This window comes from Perissodus microlepis, chromosome 4 (assembly GCF_051167445.1).
Source record: "Perissodus microlepis isolate ML-2025 ecotype Zambia chromosome 4, ASM5116744v1, whole genome shotgun sequence".
NCBI classification, from domain to species: Eukaryota; Metazoa; Chordata; class Actinopteri; order Cichliformes; family Cichlidae; genus Perissodus; species Perissodus microlepis.
The window spans coordinates 23,707,186-23,724,173 of record NC_140464.1 but is presented as its reverse complement, the minus strand read 5'-3'; the positions used below and the strand labels follow the sequence as shown (position 1 = coordinate 23,724,173).

Sequence of the window (16,988 nt, the reverse complement as noted above, 5' to 3'; positions counted from 1 at the left end):
GCACTGCGAACATTTCTGATAAGACTGCAACAGGCTGCAGAGCAGGCTGAGCTGAGGAAGCACACAGTAAAAGGTAGGTTTACATATCATGATATGTTGTTTTGAATTCAGTCTTAAATACTGGCAAATTTTGTTCTCTGGTGACTCTGAACCCAAAAAGGGTGCTTTTATAAAAGGGATCAGCAGAAGAGAGGAGGTAAATGACACAAATGTTCAGAAGCTTGTTTCTGCTGTACTTTCTAAACAATCTCAGTGCTTCATGTTGTGACATTTCTTCTGTAGACAGAATAAAACAAGTGAGTTCAGCCTGAACACACACACACACACACACACAGTATGCTCTCACATTTAGAATGAGTTGTTTAATATAATGTATTTATTTATGTGTGTTTATTTATTTGTGTAATTTACAAATTCTCTTACAATTGTGCATTTTCTTTAATGCTATTGGGTTTTACAGAGATAACACTTGTAATTATTTATATGTCAGTAATAGAAAAATAAATAAATAAACAATAAAAAGGATAAGGAACTATCAACAAAGTGCAACACCGAAAGAAAAATTCATCAATCATATTATTAAAGAGGACAACAAATTGCAAGCTGGTTTTCATTAAAAGTAATTGTTCTCCTCTAACCTGGAGCATTAATGTCTCGGGTCTCTAAATGTAGCTGGCTGTGAGACAAGTGTGCAAGCACTGTTTGCAAAGTACAACACTAAGAGTAACATTGTCATTGTACAAGTTGGACAAAGGAGCAAAGTGACATTCGGAACTAAATTGTGTGCACATCAATGTTTCTACATAATTTCGGCGCCCTCGGGTGTTGAAGAATATACTCACATGTTAATCTATTCTGTTAATCTATTCCTGAGGACAAAGAAAGTAGGAAATAACCCCTAAACTGAAAATTTTCATGCAGAATTATACTACATGTATACTTAAAAGTAGTACTTATTATTTCAAATACTAATGTTACATTTTGCTCTATTTTCCTTTGACTGTAAAGATGAACAGACAATAAGATGGAAGACAACAATTTTAGCACAGCAACTGGAGAGGGAGGAGAAAGTGAAACCAATTCTGTGACAAAGAACAAAGGTAATCAGAATTTTTTTAAAGAACATTTGTTAAAAATGTTGATGATACTACTGATTTAATAGTTTAAACTTCAGTTGTTTTTGTAATTTTTTGTTTGTTTGTTTGTTTGTTTAAGAAAAGCTTTATACAGCTTCAACAATGCAGTTTTTATAATCTGTAGTGTAATCTACTGATGTTCTTGTGTTTGTTTCAGAGCTGCCTAAGCTCACACTTTTGTTAATTGGTGACTCAAACTCCATTGAGATTGGACCAAAAAACGTCTTACTTGACCATGAAGAGAGAAGAAACGTGGAAGAGTTTTCATCCAAACTGTATGATTTGTGTGGTCGACACATCTCTGTCATTAACATGCTTGGTTTAGAAAACATTGAAGAATTCACGGTAAACCAGGGAATTCATGCCTTTCTATTACTCTTACCATATGGTCTGCATAACAACCATTACAGCTCGAGAGTTCAGCAGCTAGAAAGAGCTTTTGGGAAAAGATCTCTTCTTAATGTAATGACAGTTGTGACTCATAAGCCAGGTGAAAAATGTGAAAGTGCACTGGCAGACCTGAAAGCTCACAGCGGTTTTAATGAAAAAAGATTCCACACATGTACAAGATGCATGACAGATGCCAATGACATAATAGATCTGTTAGAAAAAATAGATGTCATGGTCTCTGAGAACAACTGCTGCAGTGAACGTGAAGAGCAGAGAGAACACCTGGACTGCAAATGTGACAAGGAAAAAGGGATCAGACATGGTGAGATTTTAATGTGTATAACTGGATTAATTATTATATTAAAGCGAGGATTTGAACATTTTTGAAAAAAGTTTGGTAATTATATTTGTAGCATTTGGGTTTTTGAGGGAATGCTGTATTTCTTTTTAATTTTATGAACACTTGATCCTGAATTTGTCCTCTTGTGGAGTTATGTAATAATGACATGAGAGCTTATCACATTTTACAACTTTAATCTCAGCTTCACTCAGCTGCTTTCACAAGGTGGCAAAACATATCTTAGAACCCAGAAACATTATTCCTCCCACTTTCTTTCTTGCTGGGTGTGAGTGGAGTCCCCTGGTGGTCTGCTACATTCTCACAATGCTTACTGAATGAAAGGGTTTTGTTTTTTTGTTTTTTTTAAATTATTATAGTTTTTGTGTTTTGTTTCGTTTTGTTTTGGTTTTTGTTTAATTTTTTTCCTTCAAAGGGGAATAAAATTAAAAAGCAGCTTCACTGCTGATCACAAACCACATACAAAATAATTAAGGACAAGACAGAAACTAATCACAGAATAAGGAGTCAGGGTAATTAGAAATAAGCCTAAAGCACTTAACACAAGAGACTGTCAAAATAAGACATGAAATAACTATCACTGAGACCAGGCCTAAGACAGAAGCTAAACCATCACAGACAGCACACTAGAAGAACAGAATGAGAATGCAAGAGGTGATTAACAAACCTATTGTCAATTAGGTGAGGAACTTAAGGCACAGAAACCAGGAAATTAATAAATATATAAGGACTATAAACATCACACCATAATAACTAAGAAATAACACAAAGCTAAATAATAATACAAACACTACACAAATATGATTAAGAATCCAAAGCTAGAGAAAACTCAAAATATCCCCAAACCTAAAACTCTTGGTCCAGTATTTTTTAAATATTTTGTAAAGACTTGATTTGTCTTTTCACAAAGTGCTCTATATCTGCAATAACATCATATAACTTACACAATTAATGAATACTGCAAAAGGAAAAAAATTAAAGGGTCGGTTGGATGAGAAAATTTCAACATATAATGAATATATAGTAGGTGACTCTTGTGTTATAAAACTATGCAATGACCTGGTCCAATCTTTTTCTTCTTACATGATCCTTCATCAGAAGAGAGGGAGAATTCGACTGAAAATCTAAAGGTAAGATTATTTTTTTCATGTACTTCACATTCATTATAGCAATAAAAAAAATTTAAAGCCCTTTGAGTTCAGACTTTTTCTAACTGAAAAGTTCCAGCTTTGAAAGATAAAATTTGGAACTTTGCATATTTTTACTATACTGTTGTTGCTGTCTGTCCTGTTGATCTTAATTTTTATTTTTTTTTATGTACATGGAGGGTCTTTCCGTACACTAAAAAAAGAGCATGTTGGATTTACTTAATTCTATAGTGGACATTGGTTGCACACAATTGTTTTGCTTTAGCAGAAACATAAACAACTTAGTCAAATCAACACAAATTATTCATATTAAATAAACCTGTGCATTTTTTGTTGATGAAACGGGATTGAAACATATTTAGATGAAGCAAGTGGAGGTCTTGGAATATTTTAATCCATCACAATTTTGTAATTTTATTCCAACACTATTCAATAACCTTTACCCCAATACTACTTGTTAGAGCCAATCTATAGAGAAATATTTTTGATACTGTTTCAGTTCTTATGTTACATGTTTGATTTTGTATAATATGTTGTTAGAGAATATATGCTGCATGTTTGATTTGTGTCAGGTAGGAAAACATTACAGCACATGTGGTAGCAGGTCAGAATGAGCCAGGACAGCAATGGAAATGTGAGCTGCAGCAGCAAATAGTTTTTTGACCGTGACATCATTTGTTTGTATGTACGAGTCAGAAATAAATCTGGACAGCTCACATTAAGAAGTGGAAGAATTATTTTTTCAAAGCTTGGGACAGAAATTTGCCACTACACTACTTGGCCACTTAAATACTACATGTTGTCTTTATATTACTTAATGTTGAACAAAGTCTAGAGTGTGGTTAACATAAAAAGCAATTGGATTTACAATGACTACCATCCTATCTTTATCCGGGTTGCAGAGGGGCTGGGGCATATCCCAGAAGTGAAAGGTTAAGAGGCAGGGTACACCCTGAACAGTTTACCAGTCTATCACATAGAGACAAACAACCATTTGCACTCACATTCATGGGCAATTTGGTATCACCAATTAACCTAGTTCTAATTTCATGACTTTTAACTGTGGGAGGAAACCAGAATACCCAGAGAGAACCCACTGCAAACTAGCGAGAGTGTGGATTTGAACCTAGGATCGTCTTGCTGTGAGGCAATAGCACTAGCCACCAATCCAGGCTTAATGAAGTACGAAAGATATGATTTCTGTACGTTTTTGTCCTTGACAGGTTAAACCACAATAAATAGCGATAGCATACATTTGGTATGTGTAGTTCTCTGCCACTTACAACTCGAGTGATTTTCCTGCAGTTTAAAATCTCATGTGATCTTGTGAATTTCATGAGTCCAGCAACTAACCACTCTGACTAGATTGTATCATGTCATCTAAACAAGAACAAATTAAGTTGTTGAATTTCTTATAGATCCTACATGATTTAATTATGTTCACCATAGAAACGTAAAATTATTTTGTTCAAATTACAAGTTAAGACTTTTGTAAATGTAACAACCACCCAATGCCCTTTTTCGGTATACCGAAAAAAGTAGAGGCGGCTGCTCAACTTGACTGAGATGGATGCCTTCCTCAAACCACAATCCAAAGCGCGTGAGATGAAATCACATGCAGTGTTGCAAGATTTAACATTCCTATATTATTGACTTACTTCACTCGAACATGATATGAACAATTCAATATACCCTCTCTGCATATCATGTAGTTTTTACACTATATAGTTACACTTAACTTTAAAGCATGAGGCACTTGTGTTGAATACACGCAAGATGCTTACATAAATCCAAGAGATGGCCATTCTCTTTTTTTCAGTGTAGTTCATCATCTGCTGCTAATAAACATCCAACAAGTTCACTGTGAATCATTCCGGTTTGCTGATAAATGCATGATTTTATGTATGCATATTGGGACAGTGAACCCCCAGTGGCTCCAGCAGATCCCAGGAACAACATCTGAAGTCTCTGTCCAGAAAAGCTTGTGTCAAGCTTGAGTCCTCTGGCAGTTTGAGGGTCCTGCACAGTATCTTAGCTGTTCCTAGAACCCTGAGTGCTCAGATTACCACAGAGACCACTCTTACCTTCACCGTCCACATCTGCTCCAGCTCCTTTCTTAACCCTTAGTTTTTGTTGACCTTCTCACATCCCTTCTTCTGATGTTGCTATTACTTGGCATTGCTACATCAATCACAACAACCTTCTTACTCTGGTTTTCCACCACTACATATACTGGATCTATTTTTTTCTGTCCACTCTGGTGCTGTAATAATGTGTATTGTCCAAGTGTTGGACTAATGAAGAATAAACTTAAGTTGTTTAAAATAATCCTTTTCATAGTGTGAGTCTTTGAATGGACCTGGAGTTGCTGGACACTCCCAGCAGAATGATGGCAGCGCAGGGGGAGAAGGTGGACACAAGACTGTATCAGCTGAAACTGAGGATAAAGGTAACATCTTACTGAAGAATTACACTGCATGCTTACTAATTCAAAGGTTTTGTTTTTTTCTTTAACTTGTTTTTTTTTTTCACATGGTAGAACTTACAGCTCTTGCTGTAACAGAATGAGGCAACAGTGTAGAGTTGGATGTTATTCTAGTCGTTGCCCTCTTCTGACCCCAGAGTTTGTATCATAGCCAGTATAAAAGATTGATGTAGTTTCGAGGTCAGAAAAATGAAGCCATTTTGAAAGTGCCTTAAACCATTTTCTAGCGGAAGACCTCTAATGGCAGTTGCTGTTGTTGCAAATAGACTTCCTGCTTCATTGATCTGTAGGAAATGGCTTTCTGTCTTGGCGGTTTGACAAACAACTTGTCAATCTCAACTCATTACTAGAAAAGCATGTGGTTTCGTAGTCATCCCCACCCATTCATATCACATCCAGGTTTTTGCAAATGAAATGCAACAAGTTTGCAAACAATCATCTTGAGCCTTCAAAATGGGACTTCTGAAACCAGTGGGCGAGATCCCAGTAGCTGTATCCATCTTTTTTACTGAATATAATTTGCATGCAGTTGATATTATGAGGTTTGTACCCCTTAAAAACATAGCAGCGGAAAGATGGCACTCTCTTCTGGATTTCTGAATTGCAACTGCAAGCTATTTTTAAAATCAGTGATTTTCATGAAAGTGTGGATCCTTGGCAGCATGGTGAATTTCAGTGTTTCACCATGAATTACAAAACTGTTCTGTGCTCTGTCGAATCTGCACTAAAATTCATAAACATGATGAGGGTCTTGCCCCAAAAAGATTGATATGCTTGTTATCAGCAATAGTTAGAGTGCCACCTAGTGGGAACGGAAAATGTAATTATTAGTGTGGATGCTGATTAAGCATCCACAATATTGTTCTTCTTTATTATTATCGTTATATTTACTGTACTTTCTGGACAATAGAGCGCACCTGTATATAAGCTGCATCCGCTCTATTTTTAAAAAATTTAAAAAAAAAAAGATATACAAGCCGCACCCGGCTATAAGCCGCAGATATCTATGATGAAAAAATAGATATTTACTGCATGTACAGAACAATCTTGTACTGCAAATGTACATGTATGTACCTGAACAGATTCTTTCCGAACAATGCCTTTTAACATGGCAGCAACTTTGCTGATTAAAACGGAACAGAACCAAGAGAAAATAACCGCTATTTATTTACCTCCATTTTTCCTGTATTTGAAACCACAAGTCACTTTAATCATCTTCGCTGAAACCCATGAAGTCGTCTTCTTCAATGTCGGAGTTGAACAGGCTCAGAAGCGCTTCATCACATCTGTCTCCATCAGTCTCGCTCTCCGTGTCACTGTCATCCTCCGGTGAAGTTGGCTCTGAAGGTGCGCCGCTCTCTTCGCGCAGCAGTCCAGCCTTTCGGAACCCATTGGTGATGGTGGATTCTTTCACAGCACTCCACGCTGTTAGGATCCACTGACAGACATCAGAAAAGGATGCTTTTCGCATGCGGCCAGTTTTTGTGAATGACTTTTCACCGCTTGTCATCCAAGTCTCCCACTCAACCCGTAGTGCAGCTTTAAATGCCCGATTTACACTGATGTCAAGTGGCTGCAAAAATTTTGTTGTACCTCCAGGAATCACAGCTGGAATGGAGTTTGTTTTCTTGATCGCTGCTTTCACAGAATCTGTGATGTGGGCCCTCATGCTATCCAAAACAAGCAGTGCTTTTTTCTGGTGAAAAAATCCTCCCGGGCACTTTCCATAGCACTCCGTTAACCATTCCTTCATTAGACCTTCTATCATCCACCCTTTGGTGTTAACTTTGACCACTATGACTTTCGGGAGTTGTTCTTTCGGCATAGTTATGCGCTTAAAAATCACCATTGGTGGAAGTTTTTGTCCGGATGCCGTGCATGCCAGAACGCAGGTGAAGTGCGTCCTCTCATGGCCTGTTGTTTTCAACAACACGGATGATGCACCTGTCTTGTTAACGGTCCTGGTCAGAGGCAGATCAAATGTTAAAGGTACTTCATCCATATTGATTATGTCGTCTGGTCCGATGGAGTTTTCTTGTATCTTTTTTTCAACGAATTTGTGGAAGTTTTCAACTTTTTCCTGATAGTCCGGGGGGAGTTGCTGACAGAGAGTGGTCCGTGCCCTGATGGACAGGTTTTTACGTTTCATAAATCTGAAACACCATGACGGCCCACCTTTGAAATCTTTAATATTCATTTCGCGGGCGATTGTTTTGGCTTTCAGTCGGATCTGTACAGTGGATACACCTCGGCCACCTGCTCTCTGTGTGTTCACCCATTCCTCCAGGACATTTTCAAGTTCAGGCCACCTGCTTTTATGTCCTCTGAAAGCTTTTCTCGACTTTTGGCATTGCATGAGCTCTTCCCGCTGTCGCCTCCAACGTCTCACCATAGACTCATTGACGCTAAGCTTGCGTGCAGCAGCGCGGTTTCCCTCCTGGATAGTAAGATCGATGGCCTTCAACTTAAAACTTGCATCATACGAACTTCTTCGTGTGGTTTCCATGATGAAGGGGCGAGGATTTGAAAAAAATTACCAGTTGGTAATTTGTTGTGCGTGTTCTATCTGCTAAAGAAAAAGTAGCATATTCTTCTTTGCATTGATTTTTCATCTATCTTGTTTTTTATTCTAATTCTGGTTAGAGTCCCCCTAGTGGTGGAAGAAAAATCCACAGAATAGCCGCACCTTTGTATAAGCCTCATGGCTCAAAACCTAGGAAAAAAGTAGCGGCTTATAGTCCAGAAAGTACGGTAATACTTTGATCCTCTGCTTCTTCCAGGTTAAACACATCTGACTCAAAAGTGGTCTGAACATCAGACCTTGATGATGCTTCAAGATTTAAATTTTGAGTTTCATTGAACGGTATACCCTGGCAGTGAAAGTGGAAGTAGTTTTTGAGGGGCTTGAAAAGCTTGAAACACCATGAAATTTGACACACGCCTCCAATATAATGAACGTTTTAGCTTTTATGGCTCTGGTCATTGAATATTGGAAAATGGCTCCACAAAACCATCTAGAAAATCTTTAAACATCTGCACCTGCACTAACTTTCATCTATGACTCAGAAATTTTGCAGCCTTGGAGCCATAATAGCACATTAAAAATAATGTGAAATTTTGGCTGCAATTTTCACAATTTTCAGACCTCATTTTAAACTAATACTCTTTGAATTAAAACTCCAAGGAATTGCATCAGATTAACATGATCTTTGGTGCCACCAATCTAAAGATCTTGGGGATATTGAATTGCGAAGTTTTTTGAGCTGTTGTGGCAGCATGTTGAATTTCGATCATTCACCACAGAACACGACATTGTCAAATCCCAATTATACATTGTCCAATATGATCCAAACTTTACATACTTGATGGGAATCTGAGTCTCAAAACATCATTAGGTCATAATTATTGTGGCACCTAGTGAAGATAGGAAATATAGAGTAAGTTATGGTCATCATCCAATCTAGATGAAATTTGAAATGCTGATTCCATCCATGATGCACACCAATGTGACATTTGATTAGTATCTACATTTCCATCTACTGGGCATAAAAATGTTTATGGTTTGTTGTGTTGCAAGGGCCTTTTAATCACTGCTTTCAGCTTCAATCGTCTTGTTTTTACTTCAGAGTAAAAGCCTTCTCAATTGTTGTTTTAGCAAAAGGCTTGGTATTGGCTATAAAGTATCAAATATTAGAAAGACAATGCAAAGCAGATGGGTTTGATAAGCATATGCATAGACACCCCACAACAGCACAATCTGGTCATAAATTCTGAGTATTGTGCTGTCATCTTCTTTTAACAAACTAGAGCTGCTTACACTTGTCAGCTCTTTTTTCCTTGTGTTTCTTGGGCCAATTAGTTTGTTTCTTAGTTCCATCATGGAGCCTGATTATTGCAGTCTGCTCAGAAGACATCAAACATAACTGATGGTCACAACGCGTTAGGAAAAAACAAAAAAAGAAAAAAAGAGTAGATGTCTTCAAACTTTGTACTGTTAATACTTCCATGGTGAATTAATCTCTTGCTCTCCATGTCATAATTAATTCTGTTGTGCAGGTGCCTTCAAGGATGTGAGTGGAAACAAGGATAAGGTCAGAAACTTATACTATTTTGCATGATGTTAGTGATAAAATGTTATAATTTCTGCCAATTAGTAAATTTCATTTTTTTAAACTACAGACTTTGAATATTTCTGATGAGAGGAACAGTCAACGATTTCAAGCAGAAAGTGAAACACTGCTCAGAAGACTTAACCTTCAACACAAACAACAGAAAATGTCACCAGCAGACTTTCTTAAATTAGGCCCTCCTGTGAAACAGAGCCATGACACATCTGAAGACGATCTAGCTCATACATTTATTCAGAGGTTGATGATGTTAGACTACAGAGCCAGACATATTCAGGTAAAACAAGACAATCCTGATTTGAGTTGTTCACAGTCTGTTCCAGTGTCTGACAGTGAAGACTTTGATGATCTATTTAGTGACAGTGTAGACTCCGATGAGTCAAAACAGTCTCATGTGCATCCAATGGATGTTCAGATGGCAGTATTTCACTGTTCAGATAACTTTCTGAAGCAGAACCTGGTTACAAAGCTATCACAGTGTCAGTACGCCTTACCGTTGCTTGTCCCTGACCCAGTCACAAAGGATATTGAATGTCCTCTGTGGACATTCAGGCAAATAACAAAAACATGGAAGATAGCTAAAATCAAAGATAATTCAAATGTTGTCAACATGAAGAGTATGCCAATCTGCAAAGCTGAGACACCCATGGTGTTTTTCTTCCGCCTGGGTTCACTGCCAGTGTCAAAATCTCAGCTCATGAACACTTTGATCAATGACCGTCACAGCACCTTCTTCCACAGGAACTGTCCAGGTAGCACCAAATGTCGCCTGCTGATGGATGGTGTGGCAGAGATTACCTGGTACTATCCAGCCGGAAAACCCAATGACTCCTTCACTGACTGCATTGCCTTTTGTAATCTTCATGGTGATGCTCTGTCATTTGAAAAACAGCGTGAGATACTGATTGAAAAATCATCAGTCAATGTTGTTCTTGTGCCAACTCTGGAAAAAGGCCAGAAAGGTACTACAGTCATCCAAGACCTTTACAAGTTACCAAACCCTCTCATTATTCTCATTGCTGATAAGGACCGTGGTGCAGTTCAAGTCAAAGATGGAAAATACAAAATGGGTCTGAAAGACAGAAGTCAGTCAGATGTTTCTGAAGGACTGAGAGGAATTATCAGAAAGATTTTATCTGGACCTCCTAGATCCTTCCAGCTTGAATCCATGGCCAAAGTCCCTGGAGTCACAGTGGATGAAGATGATGAAGTCTGTCAAAGAGGGAAAGCTGCTGCATTGAAAACAGTTAATATGCTTCAAGGGATGGAAATTTCAAAGATCAAAGTTACATTTCTCCCTTGTCAAAGCGATCTGTGGCATGAGTGGTGCAGAATAAATAAAGAGCTGTATCACCTTAAAGGAAACACCGAGCAGGAAAAAAGTGAGAAACAACAGCAGCTGATGCAAATAAGACAAAATCAATGCAAAGCTTCATGTAGTGAACTGATGAAGTCATTCACAGAAAGCCTCTTGTCTTTGCCATCAAAACAGAAGGAGTACTTCCTGAAATGGACTCAGATCTTAATAGATGCCCTATCCACAGATGATCTCTCTTCAATTCTCCAAAGCTATGATGAAAAGTGGACTGAGGTCTTGACTCTGAAGAAGAAACACGACAAATCTGATCTGTTAACAAGCAAACAAACAGAGCTTGAAGAAATCTCCAAAACACTGCAGTCTGCAACCTTTGGCCTGGAGCACATCTTCAGAGAAATGGGACAGATCTATGAAGCCCACAGAGCAGTACAAGCAGGGAACAGAGCAGTAAAACCAAAACGCACAAACACTGACTGGTCTAAATACCCTGAACTGGCTGCAGATCTGATGATTTCAGGACACCCAGTGGAGCTGATGGATGGTGATGCAGGTCATGTGCCTCTAACATGGATCTCCAGTCTTATAAAGGAACTAATTAAAAAACTAGGTGACCAGAGAGTTTTTGTGTTGTCAGTTTTGGGCCTACAAAGCAGTGGAAAGTCAACAATGCTGAATGCCATGTTTGGACTGAAGTTTGCAGTGAGTGCAGGCAGGTGCACCAAAGGTGCCTTCATGCAGCTGCTCAAAGTGTCAGAGGAAATCAAGAAAGACTTCCAGTTTGACTATTTTCTAGTGGTGGACACTGAAGGACTGCGGGCTCTTGAGCTGGCAGGAAATGCTACTCTTCATCACGACAATGCACTAGCAACATTTGTTGTTGGCCTAGGAAGTTTGACACTGATCAACATCTTTGGTGAGAATCCAGCTGAGATGCAGGATGTCCTCCAGATTGTTGTTCAGGCTTTCATGAGGATGAAGAAAGTTAAACTTTCTCCGAGTTGTGTATTTGTTCATCAGAATGTGACAGATATCGCAGCTGCTGAGAAAAACATGGATGGGAAAAGACGCCTGCAAGAAAAACTGGACCAGATGGCTCAACTAGCTGCTAAAGAGGAATCATGTGATGCTGAGTGTTTTGGTGATGTCATTTCCTTTGATGTGCAAACAGATGTGAAATACTTTGCTCAGTTATGGGAGGGAAGTCCACCGATGGCTCCTCCAAATCGAGGCTACAGTGAGAGTGTCCAAGAGCTGAAAAACATCATCCTGTCTAAGGCTAAACAGTCCAATGGCGTAAAACTGTCCCATTTCAAAAGCAAAATTCATGACTTGTGGAAAGCCCTGATGAATGAGCACTTTGTTTTCAGCTTCAAAAACACATTGGAAATCGCAGTTTACAGAAAACTTGAGGTTGAATATGGAAACTGGACCTGGGCCCTGAGGAGCAACATGCTGACTATTGAAAACCAGCTTCACAACAAAATTGAAAATGGAGAACTTCACGAAATTAAGCGTAGTGATTTTTTTAAAGAAATGAGCAAAACATCTGAAAAAATCAAAAAAGATATGTCAAAGTACTTTGAGGATGACAAAGACAAAGAAATGTTGGTTCAGTGGAGAGGCCGATTTGAAAATAAAATAAAGGAGTTCCAAGAGGAGCTGGTGAGAGGAGTGGAACGAAAACTGGATGAAGTTATTCAGCAGAAGACAGCTTGTAAAAAGCTGGATGATAAGAAAAAAGACTTTGAGAACAAGCTGCTACAAAAGAGCAAAGAGCTCGCTCATCAGTTAAAAGACAAACCAAAAGATGACAGGGAACTTCAAAAACAGTTCGATGGTGTTTGGAGCGACTTGGTGAGAGAATTAACTAGAGATACACAACCCATTAAGGACATCAATCTTGAAGATGACCAGGCAAATATCCTTCATATCCTTGGTTTCGAATGGGGTCTTATAATTGATTCTAAAAAGAGCAGCAAATACAAAACAATATCCCAGGTCGGTGATTACACTGAATACGTAGTCCTTCGCAAGCACCAAAAAACAAGAGAACAGGGGTTTGCCAGCCAAATGTATGAAAAACTAAAATGTCAGTTTAAAGGACTTCTTGAGCATGGGGACCAGGAACTGATCATATCACTAATAACCAATGTTGAAAACCAGTCTCTTCATGGAATTATGAAGAAACCTGTAGCAACAAGAGGCTACAGTCCAACTTACTTACAAGAAGTGGCCAAAAATGTTCTGGAGAAAGTGACAGAGTTTGAACAAAACAAGAAGTATGCTTTCAAGAAGGAGTTCACAGTTGATCTCCTACTGTATGTATTTGACAGGGCAGCGACTTGGCTTTCAGAGTCTCACAAAACATTCACAGTGAAAAATGATGCACACACTTACTTGGAGAGTAAAAAACCACAATACTACAACATTTTTAGAAGCTTCTGCAAAGGAAACTCATCTGCTGTTGTGTTTGGAGAAATGATCTGTGAAAAACTGAAGGTTTCCATTGTTGAGGCTGTTTGTAACATGACTGCCATTGATCTCGCTGGAAAGATGAAGTGCAGCTACCCAGCATTTAGTGAGAACAGACTGAACTTAGAGAAACATTTGTTAAAGTCACTTGCAGAGAACGAGGACTTTGATGCTTTCATCACCTACATCAGAAATCCAAGGAAGCAAGTCAAGGCTTTTATCAAAGAGAGAGTAAACACGTACATGTCCGGAGAATCAAAAGATGCAGCATTGGATATACTCAGGAAAAATGTGGATGACATCAACAAACTTGTCAGTCAAGCTTTATTTGATGCAACAAATAAAGTCACAACACAGAACGGAGACATTTACATGTGGGTTAAGGAGTTTTCCAGGTTCCTTAAAGTTAAACTGACTCTTGAATCTATCTCTTGTCAAAACTTCAGGGACATAAACAATTTCGAATTTCTTAAAGAAGAGATTGAGAAAGGTCTTGTATCCATCACAGAGGAGATGAATCAGCTTTCCCTGGATAAGATAAAGGAATTCAGAGTGAGACCTGATCAAATCCTCATTGATCAGCTGTGTGACTGCTGCTGGGAAACCTGCCCGTTCTGTAGAGCTGTTTGTACCAACACTATGGAAGATCATGTGATTAAGGACAAAATTGATCACAGCTGCCCCTTTCATCGATCTCAAGCAGTCAATGGTGTTCATTACAGAAACACTAAGGAAATGTGTGTTAAGTTCTGCACAACAGAAGTTGCAAGTGATGGAAAATTTTACCCAGATCAAGTTTCAGAGGAGCTTTTTCTTTATAAAGAGTACAGAAAAGCTGGGCCGAGGTTTGCTAACTGGAGCATTACTCCTGATGAGTATACATCGAAGTACTGGATATGGTTTGTTTGCAAATTTAAGAAGAGGCTAGAAGAGCACTATGGTTTAAGTTTCACAGGACATGGTGCGATTCCCCCTAAATGGACAGAATTCACTAAAGAAGAGGCTGTTCAAAGTCTGGATGAAATGTACCGTACACGCTGAATGAGTCAGAACATTTTCAACTCTGCTGAAAATCACAACAGCTGTTCTCAGTTGATTATTCACAAAATAGATAATGATTACATATAATACTGATTTAAACATTTAATGTGAAGAATCAATAAGTGATTAAACTGGTAAAAAGAAAACTGCTTCATAGACATAAACACACAGGCAAGAATATAGGAACAATAATCATTTTGAGAATGCAGTGAGAAATATGTCAGTGTTAATATTAAATCACTGTGTCATCAACAAAGTTTGTGATTAGGAAATTTTTCTCATGTAGGAAAAGCAGAAGAATTTTTTTATTTATTTTTGAAGAAAAACACAAAGAGCACCAATGAAATTATTGTATGTAAGGATGGTTTAAAATTGTATTTAATCATATCTGAAAAATGTTAACTTTAGCTCTTGCAGAATGCATGAATAGTTTTCTTCACACCCTATTTTTTTGATATTGTATGGAAGTTATATTAGTTTGCTAACCGGCTTATGTAATTTGAAATCACACCAATATTATCTTGAGTGTTTCAGTACTGAAAATCCTATATTGTCTATATGCTTGAATGTTTTATTATTTGCATTTTAAATGGGTATGATTTTAAAAAAAATTAACACGAACAGGGAGATATTATATGCTTCTGATACATTAAAGCTATTTTTCTGCTGCTCCTGTGTCACAAGGGTTCACTGCACCAAATAGCTCCTCATGCTTGATTTTGGTTGAGGTTTAAGCCAGATGCCTTTCCTTGTGCAACCCCGAAAGGGTCTGTAGCTGGAAATGAACCAACAATACTTTTGCTTGTCAAACAAATGTGTAGATCAATACACAATGGAAATATTTTCTCTCAATTTAACATAGCTGAACATTACACTGAAATTGAGATTATTTACCTGGTGGTACATCCGTAATAAATGTGCACTGAGAAAAACTGAAGTGCCTCAGCATCTGCCAGACCCCACAGCCAGTGATCTATCTGTGCAGCATCTATCCATTTTCTTAACTGCTGGTCTGATTCAAGGTCATGTGTTGCACCATACATACAGAATATTAGAATATTTGTTGGAAAGCATACCTTTAATGACATGTTTTGGCAAAACGTTTGGAGATTTTTCTTTGGCTATAACTGCAATGTAATTATCAGACTGATAATAAACAGAGATTATGTTCTATTCCTCAAGTCACTGATCGTCTGTGTCTTTTATCTATTATGTACAAAGCTATCACAGTTTACCTACAACTATAAATACATGATCTTAGTCACAGATGATAACTGTGGTGGAAGATTTATTTTCTGATGTCTTGATCACATATTTTAACCATATCACTTTAGTAATTGTAGAATCACTATGCCACCAGTTGTATGCATGTGCACTACAAATGGGCCTTATGCTCTATCCAACATACACAATGGGCTCGCTCGGGCCCCTTCGGGGGTGGGGTGCCCTCGGCCTCTCGGCCTGGGGCTCGGTCACTCTGGCACAGCTGGCTGCCGGCGGAGCTCACGGGCTCGTCACTGCAACCCCCCCTGGCTTCTGCTCCGCAGCTGCTGAGTGACCCCTCATCTGGGGCTCTCCTCAGCTCTTTCTGGGATAGTGGCGCGGCTGCCCCTCCGTTGGTCTTCCTTGGTCTCTTGTGTTCTGAGGGCCTCTGGATGTCTGGAGTCTTGATCTCCTCCATACCTGCTTCATGCCCTGGTGGATGGGGCTGTGGCTCCCCACACCCTCTAGCAGATCATTACATGAAGGAACCTTTTAAATACAAGCGCGTCCATGCTCACAGGTGTACACACGGGTGATCACACACACAAACTACACCCTTTTTGGCTCCTACCTCAAAGTACACTGTGCGCTGTCGATCTTACGTGCTGCACAATAATATTTAGTATTTACTGTTACATTCCCATAGATCATCGTGATGTTGTTTATTGTATTGCTCTCGTTTTCTTCTGCTTGTTCTCTCTTTTTTCTTTCTCAACAGGTGATCCAGGTGATTGATATATGTATTTTTGTCTGCTTATTTTGTTGGTTTTTGTTTTTTGCCCTTAAACCGCTCTTCCCCGCTGTTTTTCTTTCCCTTTCTTTTCCCCAGTCAAGTCTGTCCCGTATTTAGCAAGTGAAAGTAAAATAAAATAAACAATAAAAGGTGAATCAAATAAACCATTACGGCAAGGCTGGGATGGTCCATTTGGTGAAGTAAATCCGTTGGGCATCTTTCTTCACCTTTAGACAATAATTCTGATGGCAGAAGAACCAAACGGGACAGGCAAAAAAGAAAAAAAAAACATACACAATGGGGCCATTGTAAGTTCATGGGAGACGTTAAGCAGATAGTGGGGCTCCTTCTGCTTATCAGGGATGTAGATCTCTAGGTGACGGCTAAGCAGAAAACAAGGTTGTAATTCTCTCTCTCTGAAGAAAAGGGTTTCAAGGATCAGCTGAGCTGAAGGTATAGACTCACCTGATGTGTTGAGGAATTTTCTTTGTCTCTGAGTTTGGTCAATCACCTAAGC

At 38.6% G+C, this 16,988-nt stretch overlaps 1 protein-coding gene across 2 annotated transcripts; it reads left to right on the top strand.

The window, feature by feature from the left end:
* LOC146388989 (interferon-induced very large GTPase 1-like) lies at nt 1-15,656 on the top strand. Of its 2 annotated transcripts, XM_084926595.1 has the most exons (7): nt 1-73; nt 1,009-1,100; nt 1,294-1,848; nt 2,983-3,014; nt 5,373-5,481; nt 9,574-9,608; nt 9,697-15,656. In XM_084926595.1, the coding sequence occupies exons 2-7, from the start codon at nt 1,025-1,027 to the stop codon at nt 14,473-14,475; spliced, it is 5,586 nt and encodes a 1,861-aa protein (XP_084782721.1). In that variant the 5' UTR covers nt 1-73; nt 1,009-1,024; the 3' UTR covers nt 14,476-15,656. The 2 variants fall into 2 exon arrangements, with proteins under 2 accessions (XP_084782721.1, XP_084782722.1); XM_084926596.1 differs by lacking the exon at nt 1-73 and having other exon boundaries at nt 83-1,100.
* The last annotated feature ends 1,332 nt before the right edge of the window (nt 15,657-16,988 follow it).

Bases quoted from the DNA above. Each gene is read 5' to 3' on its own strand.
- LOC146388989 (XM_084926595.1), top strand. From the start codon at position 1,025: ATGGAAGACAACAATTTTAGCACAGCAACTGGAGAGGGAGGAGAAAGT. The intron at 1,101-1,293 runs GTAATCAGAATT...TGTTTGTTTCAG, and splicing joins TTCTGTGACAAAGAACAAAG to AGCTGCCTAAGCTCACACTT. The intron at 3,015-5,372 runs GTAAGATTATTT...TCCTTTTCATAG, and splicing joins ATTCGACTGAAAATCTAAAG to TGTGAGTCTTTGAATGGACC.